At 40.4% G+C, this 16,396-nt stretch overlaps 1 protein-coding gene and 1 non-coding gene across 2 annotated transcripts; one reads left to right on the top strand and one right to left on the bottom strand.

Annotated features, from left to right (window-relative positions):
- Positions 1-1,164: 1,164 nt before the first annotated feature.
- trnal-cag (transfer RNA leucine (anticodon CAG)) lies at positions 1,165-1,247 on the bottom strand. The gene has a single exon. It is a non-coding gene; the product is annotated as a tRNA-Leu (tRNA).
- Positions 1,248-8,350: 7,103 nt separating this feature from the next.
- On the top strand, positions 8,351-8,698 carry LOC146616123 (helix-loop-helix protein 1-like). Its single transcript, XM_085374940.1, has one exon. It carries the CDS (start codon positions 8,351-8,353, stop codon positions 8,696-8,698), a length of 348 nt encoding a protein of 115 aa, XP_085231066.1.
- Positions 8,699-16,396: the final 7,698 nt, after the last annotated feature.

The following is a 16,396-nucleotide window of genomic DNA, read 5'->3' as shown; positions in this document are numbered from 1 at the left end:
CCCTTTGTACATTTGTTGTAACAGACAGGGATCATGTGTTTTGCTGGGGGGTATGTTTTTACAGCGATACATCCAGCTACTCGATCCCAGGCTGTTTTGTTGCAGCATTGTGTGCTCTGCTGTGCTTACGTGAGTCCGGTGGTTGAGTGATCCTCTCAATCTACAGTTGCACAATTACCAGGAGTGGGTTTTCGTGGTTGATCACATGTTGCAGTGGGGCTTCAAAACACATAGTTACACACAGATGAAACCATCGTTAGATTGTAGTTTAGCCTGCGGTCATGTAAATTATGGGCATTAAAAGAAGCAAACATAATTACATATCAATCTTATCTATATGGGTATTAATAGAAAAAGGTGAGTTGCAGTGCCATCGTGTGGACAATGGAAAGTCTTGCAGTTGTATTACTATTTCTCTAAAGTAAAAACAAATACTTACATACAAATTAAAGATATATAGCAGTATTAAAATATTGATTAAAAAAAGAATAGATAGATGTAAATAAATAGCTTAATAAATGTTATTGGGAATATATTTGGTGCTTGTGCCCAATCTGGAACCAGATCCACACGTTTCCACCAACAATTCGAGAAGTTTTGTAACAGCAGCTATGGAGTCACAACTAAAGATGTAAAAATTTAAAAAAGTTATAATGAAAATATAAAATTAATTCATTTATTAATATTAACCTTTTTCCCTTTAAAGTTGGACTGGAAATCGTATGTGCTTGAGAAGTAAGAGGTGTTGAAACCTTTTACCTAGACATACATACGATATGTTTTCACTAAATAATTCATTCTATTTTCCGCTGACATCACTGATAAATAATAACAAGCAACTCGATCACTCTAAAAGCTGTGATTTTAAAACAAGAAGCAGTTCATGGTTCACTGTATGAGGCACTGAGCTTAGTCTGAAGAATTCATTTAAAAAGCAACAGCTTGATTTTCTTTTTTAAATCTTCCTTTATTCGCTGAGACTTCTATGGCACTTTACTGGATGCACAGAGTGAAAAGAGCCAGATGTGCCCTCTAGTGGATTCATTTTGAACAATATGACATCAACCAGGACCCCGATATGACGATTTATAAACTTTTCATAGTTCAAAGCCTCGGTCGCAGATGTCATATTGGAAACTGTTCAGTTTTACACAAAACAGATAATGTCAGAAGTGGGATTCGAACCCACGCCTCCAGGGGAGACTGCGACCTGAACGCAGCGCCTTAGACCGCTCGGCCATCCTGACTTGTGCTGTCTATCCTTCAAAAACTGTTTTGTTGGATCATGTTTAGGTAATACTTCATATAAAGCGTTTGCTGAATATATTTAATATGAATTACAAATATTTGAATAACACAAATAATTATCCATTCTCCACTTTTCCTATTGAGTACTTCTGACTTACCACTAGATGGCGACATTATTTGATTCTCTTGGACCCAACACATTGATTTGATGCAGTTTATGGTTTAATCACAAACTGTAAAAATCAACAGTGAGTAATGGGCATCCAGATGGTGAGTCATGATTTGTTGCTACTGACAGAACAGAATCATTCTGAAGCATGCATACTGCAACCTTTCACGGATTAATGTCACTGGCTTAATCACTGCAATGACCAGAAGTAAACACAAGTCCAGGATTTACTGGGAGACTTTTGGCACCACCTCAGCACTGCTGCCTGGCAGCGAAACAAATGGGTTTGCTGCATCAGCCTTTAGGAAAAGATCCATGGGGATGTCCTGGAGCAATATTACACTGGCTCTGAAACTTTAAACCCTAAAATTCCTTTTTAAGGAGTCATACTGAGAAACACAGAGTTAGTAACAGTGCAAGATTCTGGTATGTATGCAGTTTCTTCACAAGTACATGTTGCCATTTGCCATTTTTAATCTATATTTTCACATTTTGTGCCTTTGTAAAGTGATGCATTTTTTAAAAGGCACATCTCTGCTCTCTCTCTACATTAGTCAGTGTGTGCGTGCCAGCGCGCTCGCCCAGCCCCTTCCTGATCCTCCCTCAGTACTTTTTTTTTTTATCTGGATAATAAGTCACTTATTATATGTTTGTCAAGCAAATAGATTTTTTCAAATTCAAAGCCCCTGAAGGCAACACCATGAAGAGATGTTCACTGAACTGTGGCAGTGTCTAGCAGGGAAACACTGCCCTGTGTTCTCTGTCGAGTGGATGACACACAAACCTCCCGGATATTTGTTTGATGTTATAGCACAAGCATGAAAAAGTTCTCTATGGTTAATGTCTCCCTCTATCTCTAACATGTTGCACACTTCTGTGTGACAGTAGAAAACTTGTTAATACATTATTTTTGACCCTGTGTTGAACCCCAAATAAACTAATAAATGACAAATAATTAGCTCATCTTTTCTATTGAACCTTCTCTGTATTAATTACAAATAAACTAATAAATGACAAATAATTAGCTCATCTTTTCTATTGAACCTTCTCTGTATTAATTATTACACAGTATGTGTGTGTGTGTGTGTGTGTGTATATATGTATATGTGTATATATATATATATATATATATATATATATATATATATATATATATATATATATATATATATATATATATATATATATATATATATATATACAAACAAAAAAAACACCCAGCACGCCCCTGCGGGCGGTTTATCCTTCAAGCTCGGGTCCTCTACCAGAGGCCTGGGAGCTTGAGGGTCCTGCGCAGTATCTTAGCTGTTCCCAGGACTGCGCTCTTCTGGACAGAGATCTCCGATGTTGTTCCCGGGATCTGCTGGAGCCACTCGCCTAGCTTGGGAGTCACCGCACCTAGTGCTCCGATTACCACGGGGACCACCATTACCTTCACCCTCCACATCCTCTCGAGCTCTTCTCTGAGCCCTTGGTGTGTGTGTGTGTGTGTGTGTGTGTGTGTGTATGTGTATATATATGTGTGTATATATATATATATATATATATATATATATATATATATATATATATATATATATATATATATATATATATATATATACACGGGCAAAGAATTTTTTATATATATATATATATATATATATATAATTCTTTGCCCGTGTATTCCTCCTCCTCCTCAGCATTTATAGTAGCTTATGAAGCTGTGCCAAGCCAACTGGCATTGCAGTGAGTAAAATTTATGTACTGGAAGTGTACAGAATAAAATTATCTCTCTACTTTACTAATTATTTAATGTCAGCTTAAATTTTACAGCAAAGCTTGATAATAATTCGGAACATTTGCTCACAGGTTGATGTTGTCTTCAGTCATCAGAGTTCTTTCTGTCTGTTGTTTTTGTTCACTGTTGTCGTTCCCCTCCTCCGTTGCCCTCTTTGTTTCCTTCCCTGTCACCATGAGGACTGAGCTGATTGATTAGATGCCACCAAAGTCCAAATCAGCAGAAACGAAATATGACAGCAGATGTTAACCAGGCTGAGGGGAAGGAATAGGGAACACAATAAACCTTAACTACTTTACAGTTTTTCTCAGTCGCTTTGGTGCGTTCCTCAGAACACCATTAACATTTGCACAGCAGTTAGTGCATTTCCCAAAACAATTAGTGCAAACTGCAAAACCTAGTGGATAGCCTGCAAAAGCACGTCACATGCACAGAATTGATTATCCATACCTCAAAAGCAAGTATCCATGTCAATGAAACTGTCAGTGCCATCAAAATGAAAAGTCTTGACACCATCTTTATGAACAAGATAGTCAAATGGCATTGTCATGTTTCCACTATGACAGTTTATAATTTCAGTGTTTCCCATTGCAAAAACAATTGGTGACACCTGAAAATGCTGACGACAGCACTATGGCCTACCTGTACAGCCATCTGAAATGTGCAGTAAAGTCACTGTAGATGTTATGGGAGTCTTGGGAGTAACTGAGACACTGAATACGTACGTTTCACATTTCCATTGTGTAGAAGTGTTTGTAATCCTACAGAATTGTGCAAAAGAAAAATATGCTACAGTCACTTGTGCACTGTAGAATACATGTAAACATAAAATCACCCATTTGGTAGAGCTGTGCACTAATGTGAACAATAAACAGCACATGTAACAGTACAGTAAATCATTCTGGCACATCCAGACGTTCCTGTCTGTCTGGCCACATATTTTCATCTACATCACAACAGATGTTATCCCTCGCAATGCAGCGAGGAAAGTATCTCCTGGAGTGGCGAATCCATCCTCTGCAGGACCCTGCTGTGATGTCGTCACATGCTGCATCCATGGCTGCTAGCAGGGCCATTTGCTCATGTGGATGCCGGTCATAAACTTTCCACCTCCAGGCAGAGAAAAACTCCTCTATTGGATTAAGGAATGGGGAATATGGAGGGAGATATTCAACCAGAATTCTGTCATGTGCTGCAAACCACTCTCTGACCTGATGGGAGTGGTGAAAACGGACATTATCCCAGACAACAACATACTTGCTGAGTTGGCCTCCACCTCTCTCATTCTCAGGGACTAGGTCCCTGTAAAGAGTGTCTAAAAATGTCAGGAGATGTTGGGTATTGTATGGACCAAGAAGGGGGATATGGGTGAGGACGCCGTTGTCTGAGATGGCACAGTACAGTACAGTGTATTACTGTTTGCATACCTGTTTTCCCTACGGAATGTTTGAATGATTGAACTGACAGTAGTTCTTCCAATATTGGGTTGCACCCTTCGACCAGCCTCCTCCATGGTGAGGCCGTGATTGACAACATGGTCCACAATTGTAGCCCTTATTTCATTAGGAATCCGCCTATATCTGCCTCTTCTCCCTCTTCCCCTTCCCCTTCCTCCCCGCATCCTCACCCCTCTTCCACGGTGCTGACCTTCCATTTTGTGTCACAGAAGTGTAGAAATGTTACACACTAGCTCCTGCGCAGTTTATATATGCTTGCCAATTGGGGATTCACAGGATTCATCCATAATTGACAGTGAACAACCTCATGAGTGACAGCTGTAATTCACCTGAGATCAATTGTTCAATTTCGGAGACATTTCCAGGAAAAATGATACAGAAAGGTATAGGATTTGCTTGACAGATGGCCAATATTTGGCATGTGATAACTAGTTCAACAATTTTGTGTGTGATGACTCAAGCAATGGATGTATGACTATTAGTTTTATTGGGAACGACTATTCAGCATCCATAGGTATGATTACTTTTGACTGACATGACATAAGCAAATGGAAATGTCAGAAAGCAGCAGGGAAATGTATGGAAGCAACTGATTCATGTCCAAAATCATTTGCAGCTTGTTCAGAGAGAGGAGAAATTGCTACTATGATGTGCACAAATGACTGAGTGTTGTGGAGGTTGAACTAATAGTTATGAGAATTTCAATTCTGATCTGAGAAACGCACCAAAGCGACTGAGAAAAACTGTAACTCATTCACATTTACTGTGCTGTTTGCTGCAAACTCATTATAGAAGCTGACAAATGATGATGGAGGTAAAGTTCTGGAAAATAAGAAAAAGAAAGGGGGGGGGATACTAAGGCATATTTTCTTCACAGTAAAAATAGAAGCTTTGACAAAAACAGGAATTTTAGTTTGATTTTTGTTTTTTTGTAATTTTATTGTGTGTAAGAAAAATATTTAGCAAATGCATTTTCATAATGCCCGGGTTTGCATGAGTGTTATGAACAGATGAGAATAAGGAGATGTAAATATGAGGTTTGTGTCTGTGTCCTTTAAACAGATGGTGTCCAGACTGAGACAGATGAGAAGCTAAACCCAGAAGAACCAATAAGAAAAGGAGGAGATGATACAAGACCAGTTAGACTTTATGGTCACAGCTGCTTGAATTGAATAATGTGGTGTTGACTCAGGTTCTATATGTACATGTGTGTATAGATAGATAGATAGATAGATAGATAGATAGATAGTCAGTCATTAGATCTGAGCAACTGTTTGAGCATCTCCAGAATCTGCTGACATTAAGCCAAACTGTGCAGTCAAAGAAGACAAATGAAGGTCAACGAGTAAAAAAGAATAGAAAAACTAGCACAGAAACAGAGCATTTGCATATATAGTATATATCTGCAAAAGGCAGCCTGATGTAACCCTGCAAGACATCTGTGAGAAAAGCATTTTTTGGGCTGCAATATCAAGAAGCAAGTCATTACAAGGCTATGTATGGTTTTATCTTAGATTGATTAAATCGTATTTACACTGATAATTACAGTAGCTGTTCATAAAATGGTCTTTTATTCTGGCTGCTACATGCCTTCTTTACTGTGAATGTTCTTACTATTCATTATCAATAAAAATTATCCATGTACTGGTTTTTCATGATGATGGCAAAAGAGATTGCGTGATTTTGCCAGCGGGCCAGACTGGCCAGCATTTATATTTTATAGGATATCACAGCATAAATAAAAACTTGCTGAAAGATTACAGCTACAGCCAGATACAGGCAGAGCTGATCATCACTGCTCCAGCAATGATGGTAAATTAATTCATTCAGATGTTTAAAGTGCTCACAGTCCTGCAAAAAAAAGAAAAAGAAAAAGTCAATGATACATAGGCATTAGATCTAAGCGGTGTAAAGAAATGCAAAGGATGCCATCATGTCTGTCAAGTCCTCTTTGAAAAGGCCACATGTTTGCCAACACTGCAACTTTGGGAAGCCATTGTCATAACGTGCACCTCTTTCTTTCCTGTGATGAGCATCATATCCACGCCGTTTTCAAATCGACAACACATAAATGGTCATGCAGCGGCTTCGAGAGAACGGTAATGATGTTAGCCATATGCCAAGGCCATCTCAATAACTTCACACGATCCAGTCGAGCATTTACTGTGCCATTTCTGACAGCGTCTGAGGAAACATTTTCCACTACCACAGAGGTGGAGGCTCAGTGGTGATTTACTCTCAGTGATTATGTTAGTAATGATTAGCGTTGACATTTCCAGAAATGAGCAGATCAAAATGTCATAGCCGCAGCTTTGCAACTAGCACACTGGACCAGACGAGGTATAAAAAACAAAAACTAATCCTCAATATAAAAATAGATATTAATGCATGGTATGCATAGCTTGCATGAAATTAGATTTTCATATGTATAAGTAAAAACGCTTCCCCTCCTGAGTCCAAAGCAAGAGTTGTGCACACTGGTTTGCAGATCCACAGCTTTCTACCAGCAATCTTGTCACATTCTAATTCTCCAGTTTCACAAATATGACTCAGTCTTGCATCAGGTCAAGGCTATTACAGCAGATATTCCACCGGCTTTTTGATTTCCTTCTGTGTAGACCCAGGTGCTCACTTGACCTTCTGCTAATAAGAGCCAGGGGAATGTGACGTCACTAGCAGAAGTTTTCGTCAAGTGGACCTTCAATGTAGTGGACTGGATTTTAACCTTTCAAATGAACCGTCTGCAAAAACAAATCTCATAAAACAGGGCGGGGACTCAGGCAGGTTTTATTTTTACCTGCTGATTAATAAAAGCGAAAGAAGACAGCGTCATCCGTCTTGCTTGTCGTCTCTGAGCTCCGTGTAGTAAGACGAGAGTGTCTAATCCTGCGCACAGACAGGCGAGGAAGCATAGGGGAGGTGGGGGGTGAAGAAGACCAAAAAATGCTGCTGCTGAATGGAGCCATACAATAGTGACAGTGTGGTGGAAGGGAAAGACGAGGTGGGCTGATTTTTACTCCACTTCAAGTCCAGTTTTCAGCTATTTTTCTCCACTCGGGTAAATCAAGAGTCAGAGACCATGAAGGCTGCTGGCGAGATAACTTTACCTGCAGCTTAAATATTTGATATTGCTGAATGAGATGAAACCTTCTCCTCGAATGCACAAGGTAAGTTCAGCCTTGTTTTTTGTTTCCACGGTCGTTACTCCAAGGTCTTCTGCGCGTTTTTCGTTTTTTTCTTTTGTTTTTTTGTTTGGTTCGTCGAAATCTGCAAGAAAGTTGAAACATTACCAGATAAAAACACAAACAATCCGATGTTCCTCTTGCACACTCTTCTACATATAGATATTATCTTCAGGAAATATATCATAAATGTGTGCTATTCTTATTATACCAGTTGTTTTTTGCAAAACAAACAAGGGCTGCTTCGCTTTGTTTTCTTGTCTTGATGTTTCAGTACCTCGGACAGCGTCGCTATAGTGGTAATACTACAGATTCTCCACTGAAGGGCAGCAGGAGTCTCTCATATCCCTGCATTTGTTCCTAATTGCCATTTAATGAGGAAAAGCCAGAAGAAAATAAAATGTTTTCATATTTGCATCCATGATTTGTGCATGTTTTATAGAATTACAGTATTGCCTCAGTTTCATTTGCCTAGTAGTATTTTTTTTATTCTATTTTTAACAGAGGTTTTGATATGATGCTCAGCGGTGATCATCAGGAGTCTGATCTCCCCTGGGGACACACGGACACCCTTCTGGACTCCCTCGGTGCGCAGTGTGGGTCCATGCCGGTCGGAACCCACGATGGAGAGGCCAAAGTGCGTTCCAAGGAGGAGAAGAGGCGCAAGAGGCGCGCCACAGCCAAATATCGATCTGCGCATGCCACCAGGGAACGGGTCCGTGTTGTAGCCTTCAATGTGGCCTTTGCAGAACTAAGGAAACTGCTCCCAACGCTCCCGCCAGACAAAAAGTTGTCCAAGATTGAAATCTTGCGACTCGCGATTTGTTACATCTCATATCTCGACCACGTGCTGGACATTTAGGACAAGTGTGGCAGTGCGTATCCAGCCACTAAAGAACAAGGGATATGGGGAATCCCTGGACTGTATCCTAATGGAATACCACGCTGACATTATTATTGCATGATGATGTTTCATTATGAGGATGAGCTGCAGCACTGGAGACTTAACATCCGTAGAAGCACCCGAAGAATGGAAAATATTTTGGGACCTTCTCTATATCACATATTGCATTTTGTTTATTAATCACTAACTTATGGAAACATTATCATGCTTGGGGTTGGTTCTTATTCCACCAAGTATTAAAGAAACTTATATAATATAATATGTAACTGTAAAACACTCGTGTGCTCTGTGTTCCTTCTTCTAATGGCAGCTGGAATTTCATTTCAAATCAAATTTGCTTAAAATAAACAGTAAAAAGGCTCATCTTGTTTTTTCAAATTCATCTTGTAATATTTTTGAATCCGGAAGAGTTCAGAAACAATAAAGTTTCACCAAAATGCTGAGAAATAAATGTGAGTTTATATTTTCTTTTAGATGGTTGTTTGTTGTGTTTGTAAAGAAGTTGACACCTCTGTCTTAGTCATGGGTAAACGAACACACAGGTCTAATTTCTGGGCATTCAAAAACAGATTTCCGAACATTTCAAGGTTCTGACATTCTGCCCAAATACCGGATGACATCAGGATGTAGCTTTCAGCTCACTCGCCCCTGTGGTTTTCCTCTCCATTAGTCTGAGGCTGCCTGCGCTCCTCCTGTCGTCCATTTATGCGAATCTGTAATGTGGCCCATGGGGCTCGAGGTATTGTTCATGTCCACTCCAGCAGCAAGAGCGAGAGTCCTTTGTGCATGCAGCACATTACACGCACTGGTCTACACACTGAACACAATGCTTCTGAGAATACAGGGAACACGGGGCTCAGCTTAATGTCAGATTTCGGGGCAAATAGGGCAAAGAAGCATAAAGCTTGTGTGTGTTTAGAGATGTTGGTTAAATGGTGAAACAAGGGCTTATTGATCACACACATAATTTTGATACAATATATTTAATGTAATTATAAGTTTAATGCAATTCTTCCTGCACATGTATTCGAATTTGAGTTTGTAAATTTCAGAATTCATTCCAGTTTATTTTTCCTTGAAAGGAGCAACGTCGCCCTCTGCTGGCGTTGTAGAGAACTACATATACGGTAAGCGGTTTCTTCGTGGTGTGATGTCAGTTTTTAAAATATGGTTATCGAGCAGGCCCAAATAAATCTTTTGTTATCATATTATATAGATCATATTTGACATCATAGTTGTCATACGGGTTTTGAGTATCTTGAGCTATTGAGAAATGTTTGTTTAATAAGATATCTCAAGAGGTTCTGCAGCATCTGGAGATTCCTCAATAGCATATGCTTTAATTACCGTGTAATCCATGCAGAAAAAGTCTCGCCATAAGGGAAATTCAGCCTGTCGAAGATGTGATGCATTTAAAAACCCAAGAGAGAAACAACTAAATGTATCTCCTGTCAACTGCTGTGTTCAAGGTCAGGAGTTAAGTAAAAACTAGCACCATTGTATTTTATTGATTACTGCTATTGTTGTGCAGGGGATCAAGAAAATCTCACTTTTTTTCAGATTGCAAAGTTGGTTCTTTTAATAACAGTGAAAAGTGGCACGTTCCCTTCTACATTTAGTCTCTGTCACTTACCTGTGATGGAATTTCCTCTGGCAATTTATCCACTACAGAGCCCACAGACAGTTTCTGTCTGCAGAGATCAGAGGTGAGGCGCCAGGGCCCTGGAAGTGTCAGCTATGACACCAGAACCTCGAACTATTATAGAAATTGCATCCCTGGTATGACACTAATGAGATGGCACAATCAGGTGCAGGTGTTAAGCCCCTATTAACCCTACCTTTAAGCCTTCTTTCTTCTATAATTAATATCATGTGTTAAGCTGATGTGTTGCAAAAGCAAGTCCATACAAGTTAATTAAAGATAAGGACAAAGTATGAGATGAATTAACAAAGGTCTCACCATGATCATAGTTAAACAGATCCAACCCTTATCTTCAGAGTAATGGCCATCCTTACGGGTTGCTCATCATAGGTAAAATAACTGAAATGGTTCTGGGTGGATATTTCTGGATATTTCTTTAATTCTGTTATGCTATTAAAGACACCCTTAACAGACAGAAAATGTAGTCCTATTCTTAGTAATCTGTCAGTTTCCCCATCAAAATCTTCAGTCTTCAATTTACAACGTTTTCACAGAGACGTGTAGTATAAAAAAGTGCATACACTATACTATATACTGTGTTCAGTTGCACAGCGAAACATGACTGGCTTCAAACGCATCTATCAATAATGACAAAATAATAATAATTGCTATTTTAGTCTACAGGTTAGATATAGGATCGTTTGGGCGGGGCTTAATCTTTTCATTTTCTAATTAGAGAAGTTCCACGTGAGCTTCTTCGTGAAAAAATGTCAAGTTAAGTAGCAAATCACATTTAGACATCAGTTACACTCACTGACGGCCCTGACCCTTCTACAGTAGTCGTAAAGGACGACCTCTTGCGGGCCAGAGCGGAAAATACTCATTGTAACGCGCTGTAAAAGCGTGCTGTACACCCATGCTGCCTCCCTTTCTGGTCCTGCGAACCACAATGGCCAGGATCCTGTGAGCTGCCTCTCCGTGCAGACGCGCCTCACAGCAGCAGGAACAGCTGCAGCTCCTCGGCGGCAGATTCGCTGACACCGACACGCAGGTGAAGGAATATGAAACGCTTCTGAGATAAAGGTAGGTAGACGAATCCACGGATGTTCATCACACCGGGTATTGGCTGCCCTTGCCAAAAAAAAATCCTGAGATACACCAGCACGCAGGAATCACTGATGAAGTTCAATGCTGCCGTCGTGGGAAAATGGTTTCCTTTTCGCCAGACAGATGCAGCCACATAACCCGAATTTATCTGGAGCTCATGACTTTCCTTTTTCTATTACATTAGTATCGCTTTTTATGTAAGCATATTATTTGAGCCGATCATCCAGATTGCATGGTTTATTTGAAGTGATTTAGTCTTGTGTGGTTAATGGGGTTCAGGGCGAGACTGAAAGGAGATCTGCTGTAACAGAAGCTGCAGCTGTGTAATAGAGAAGTGGCTCCCCTTGTTCTGTGCGACCTAGTAGCCTTTATATTAAAAGCGGGGTTGGAGATGTCTCCATCAGCAGCAGCAGCTGTCTGGAGAGCACACAGCTGGATGAGGTGTTAACTGTGACTGGAGCAGTTTCACGTGTCTTCTCTCTCTGTCGGTCAGAGTCATGATGCTGCAGTGAAGCCGTGTAGCACCTACAGTTATTTATTATTGAGCAGTGTTGATGGGTCCTGTGCAGAGAGCTTGAGGACACTGCCAGCCTGGGAACCCTCCCTGAATAGATGAGTCAACCCATGGAAGCTATCAGTTCTTCCCATGCATGATCAAAAGTGATGTTGGCAAGGCTTTGGCCTTTGTTCTCCTTTAAATGTGCCCGACAGGGCAGTGTGTCAGAAGTGCAACGAGAACTGGAGCTACCTTTAGGCTAAAGAGAGGTAATGGAGGAGCATGGGGTAGTGCGCAATATATTACAGTATAGTTTACAGTTGTGCATTTGGAGACATAAAGGCCCTGCACTACATAAAGGTATCTCTTCAACAGCCCTCTCAGCCCGCACTACCCTCCTCTTCCTCCCTCTCTTCTTCTACTGTACTTCTCTTTAATTCCACATGAGCGGATCAGAGGGGACTAAAGTTTGCATTCCAGAGAACTGTGTCAGGTCTTAACTTTCTCCTTTTACAATGGGCAGCAGGGTGGGAGTAGCTATATCCAGTCACTGAAAGGTCACAGGTTTGCTTCTGCAAATACTTGTGGAAAAATACACAGGAACACACTCCTGATCACGTCAGATATCCTGGCAGTGAGGGGCACAAAATAAGAAGAAAAAAAAGGGGGTGTTTCTAAGGGAGTGTCATGACTTGCATATTTGACTCAGTTTTATGTGATTTTAGCCCAGTGGTAATGTAATATGTTAATGAGCAGCAGTTCCTCTGGGTTATCTGTAGTCCACGAACGGATTTAAGATATTAACCACTATATATTACACAGGCTCACACTCTGTCACCCTTTGTTTGATTTCAGAGAGGTTTCACACAGCCTAGTGGACTGTGTTATTCCTGTGCATGTATGGACTTGTTGTTTCTGCTGCCATTTTAAAAGAATGCATTTTAAAACAGTAATATAATATACACCTTGGTTGTTTCAGGTCCTAAAATGTGGCTTTTGGCTTGTTTTTATATGGCAGTAAATGAAATGTTTTTGGCATTTGCTCTCAATTCCGGCAAACCAGTGATCTGATATAACAGTGAATCAATAATGAAATGGGTTTAGCTTATACTAAGCTAAGATGAGGCTCTAATATACCTACTGTGTGTTAGGTATTGATCCATAAATGAGCCAACATTGACATCGACCCATATGTCTTCATACAAGTAAATTAGATGACATTTACCCATGCCGGTGGCCAATATTTATCTGTAGTGTCACATTAATTTCGCAAAGATCTCGTGATGAATATCTGAAACACCTTAAAACATATGATTACCTTCCAAAAAACATATTTACATTGGCATTTAAATGTGCTTAAACTGCGGTTTTGAACATCTGTATTGATATCCATCCAGAAATCTACTATCCACTGTATATTTGAACAGTAGATGGGAGTTTTGTAGTTTGTTTGCCTTGAAGCTGCAAAACAGCTGATACAAGAAATTCATCAGATTACCAGCTGCTGTATCTGGAAGATTATGGCATAATGCTACCGGGGCAGGGTGCACAACAAGGAAGGAAGGCATGAAAGCTAATAGGTGTGAGGAGGGCACAGATGCCATGGTAACCAGGCCTCAGCATGTGCCCTGGTTGAGCTATGAGACTCATCTGTGCCATTTCATTTGCCAGCACTGCATTGGATACCTTAATGGAATCTCAATGCCACACCCCTCCTTCTCAGCTCAGTTTAGAGGGCAAATTACTATACAGTCAAAATCTCACGTTATACTTATAAGCTGAATCAGCAGTGGGAAAAATGCTACAGTGCATTTTACTTATCATACGTTGCAGCTTTTCCTCAACGAGCCCCATGCTTATTTGTTGCAAGACTAAAGTGTGCTTATGCCTTGTCTTTATAATAGGAGTAAAAAATTACTCAATAGGAGCATAAGAGCGGGTGTGCGTGCACCCCTGAGCCTGACCATTTGTAATTACAGTAGCTCCCACTGTGCATCAGCCTCGTTCCACTAAACAAACACCCTAACGAATGTTTGCTTTACATTAGTGTCAGTTTCTGCCTTGGTGAATCTCTTCTCGGTGCAGCCAACCAGAACGGTCTGCAGTGATGCAACTGTGTTTCACTGCAGAGTCAATTTTCCGCACAGGCTCCCTCTCGGAGGAGTACTGCATTTTTGGGACAGTCTCGGAGGAAGCTCAGACAGGCGCACGTCTCTAATGCGCGTTGTTATCCCCGCATGTTTCATTCATAGTTATCGTTGGCTTGTAACTGATAGTTTTTCTTACCCCGTGGCTGCGATTTTCCACATGGCCTGGTTCACTGTGCCTCTTCATGCTCGTCCTGTGGATGAGTGGCTTCTCAGTGGGATCCCTGTGCCCCACATACCACTGCCACACGCCCAGAGATCAGCACTCAGGGGGTTAATGGATTTTATTCAAATCACCAGGCGGGATTCGGTTAACCACACGAGTGACGGGTGTGATGGAAGGCTATTGTTTCCTCTTTATGCCCTCTCACTGTGCCTCACCCCAACATCACTCTCACATACGCACTTAAGTGCATCCACAAATTTAGGCCCAGCAGGGCAGATTGATTACTGCTGTTAGATGGAGCCTCCTGCCTCCAGTGTTGCCAAGGTAACACCGGACGCTCCGGATGTGGGTTGAAGATGAGACATATGACAATCCTGTTAAAAGTCAGGCTTGTGTTTAAAATTTGATACTGCACCACTGACTTTGATTCTGTGAGTAGCATGTTACAGTGTGTTCAAGTGCATTATTTATTGACGTTCTCTGTAAGTGCTGCTCTGCCTTGTTCAACATTATGTTCCCTCAGCATTCATCAGCCTCCACTGATGGAGTCACGCTCTGAGAAATTGCACTTTTTTGTCACTGGGGCATCATTTTGCATCAGGTTGGTTCATCCCAACTTAAACTGACACTTCATCCCAAAATCAAATTTACATAATAATCCTCTGGGCTGTGGTGTCATCAAGATTTATGGGAGCTGTGGATAAAATGTCCACTTGTTCTTGAATGAATTGAAACTGAGTAGCACTTGTTAAGCACTATCTCTTTCCAACTGCTCAAAATAATCCTAAAACTTTGCCACGAGTAGTTTTATGTAAGACAGACATTTCCACGGTTGATGTCTAAAGTAATAAAAGACACTACAGTCTTGCACTAGTTTCAACTGTTTCCTTATTCACAGGGGGTTAGCACAGCAGGTAGCTCCACATGTTTGCTTTGGCAGAGTTTTTGCACTGGATGCACTTCCCCACGCAGCCCCAAAAGGGTTCTCCCAGAATCAAACTAGGGATTTTTTTTATGTATTTAGGCAAACATGTAACCCACTACACTATGGAGCCAGTCTACAGCCCAAAGAACAACAATATAGATTGTATTTATCTGACAAAAGTAATTCTTTAGGTTGCAATATTAATCTTACAGACTTTATATGTACTGTATAACATTTTTAATGGAATAGGCAGCTGAGGGAAATAAAAACCATTTAAACCCTCTTAATGGAAATCTGCTGCACAGCAGTGTCTTCTCTTAACCCTTCAGAATACGATCTCTGGAGCATTCACATCCTAATATGCTGAATGGGCTGTTTTGGTGTTAGTATGCATCATTTGCTGTAGAGATAACAAATGGCCTGTAAGTGATGGGAAGAATAGTCTCAGCTGGTAAATTGAGATGGTGATGGGGAAGTTGACTGGCAGGTGGTTGTCAGGACAACAGCTGGGAGACAGACAGGGTTGAGATTGAGGTCTAAATGAATGCTTGGTGAGAGATCGTCATGCATACATCACACATTTGTTTCACAGGAAGTGAGTCTGGCAGATTCAGCTCCTGTTAATAATGACAGGATGGAGAGAGTTCTCTTTTCCAAATCACTGGCTATCAAATAAAATGCAGTTATTATGAGATCAATTATAGTACAGATTAGAACTAAATGATCTACCTGAATGTGCTCTTTTTATGTGAATATGCAGGTTTTCTCTATATTGTACGTCTAAACTGTACGTTGACAAAGGGAATGTTTTATTTTAAAATACTTGGGTTTTGGGGGTTTTTAGCCTCTTCTATTACTGAAGGGTTTTTTTTTTTTTAAGAATGTAACTGAAAGAAAACCTAATCCTAATGAGTGTTAAGAGCTCATACAAGTGGGCATTTTTAACATTAACATGGGACATTAATTATTTTCTGTTTTGTTACCTGCACCTCTTAATGTATGTCTGTGCCATTCCATATTTTTTTATACAACCTTAATGTTTTTGTTTCTCCTGAGATGCATAATTATGTTTTTTGGGGGGTGGTTTACAAGCGAGACTAAGCCAAAAAGGCAGTATTTAGGCACAAGCTATAAAAACACGCATCCAAACAGAAATAAAATAAGACTTGTAAA

This window comes from Diplotaxodon limnothrissa, linkage group LG16, assembly GCF_057381915.1.
Source record: "Diplotaxodon limnothrissa isolate DT_005_m linkage group LG16, D_limnothrissa_male_GT1.1, whole genome shotgun sequence".
Classification (NCBI taxonomy): Eukaryota; Metazoa; Chordata; class Actinopteri; order Cichliformes; family Cichlidae; genus Diplotaxodon; species Diplotaxodon limnothrissa.
The sequence above is the reverse complement of the archived record's forward strand: the minus strand, read 5'-3'. Positions and strand labels throughout refer to the sequence as shown.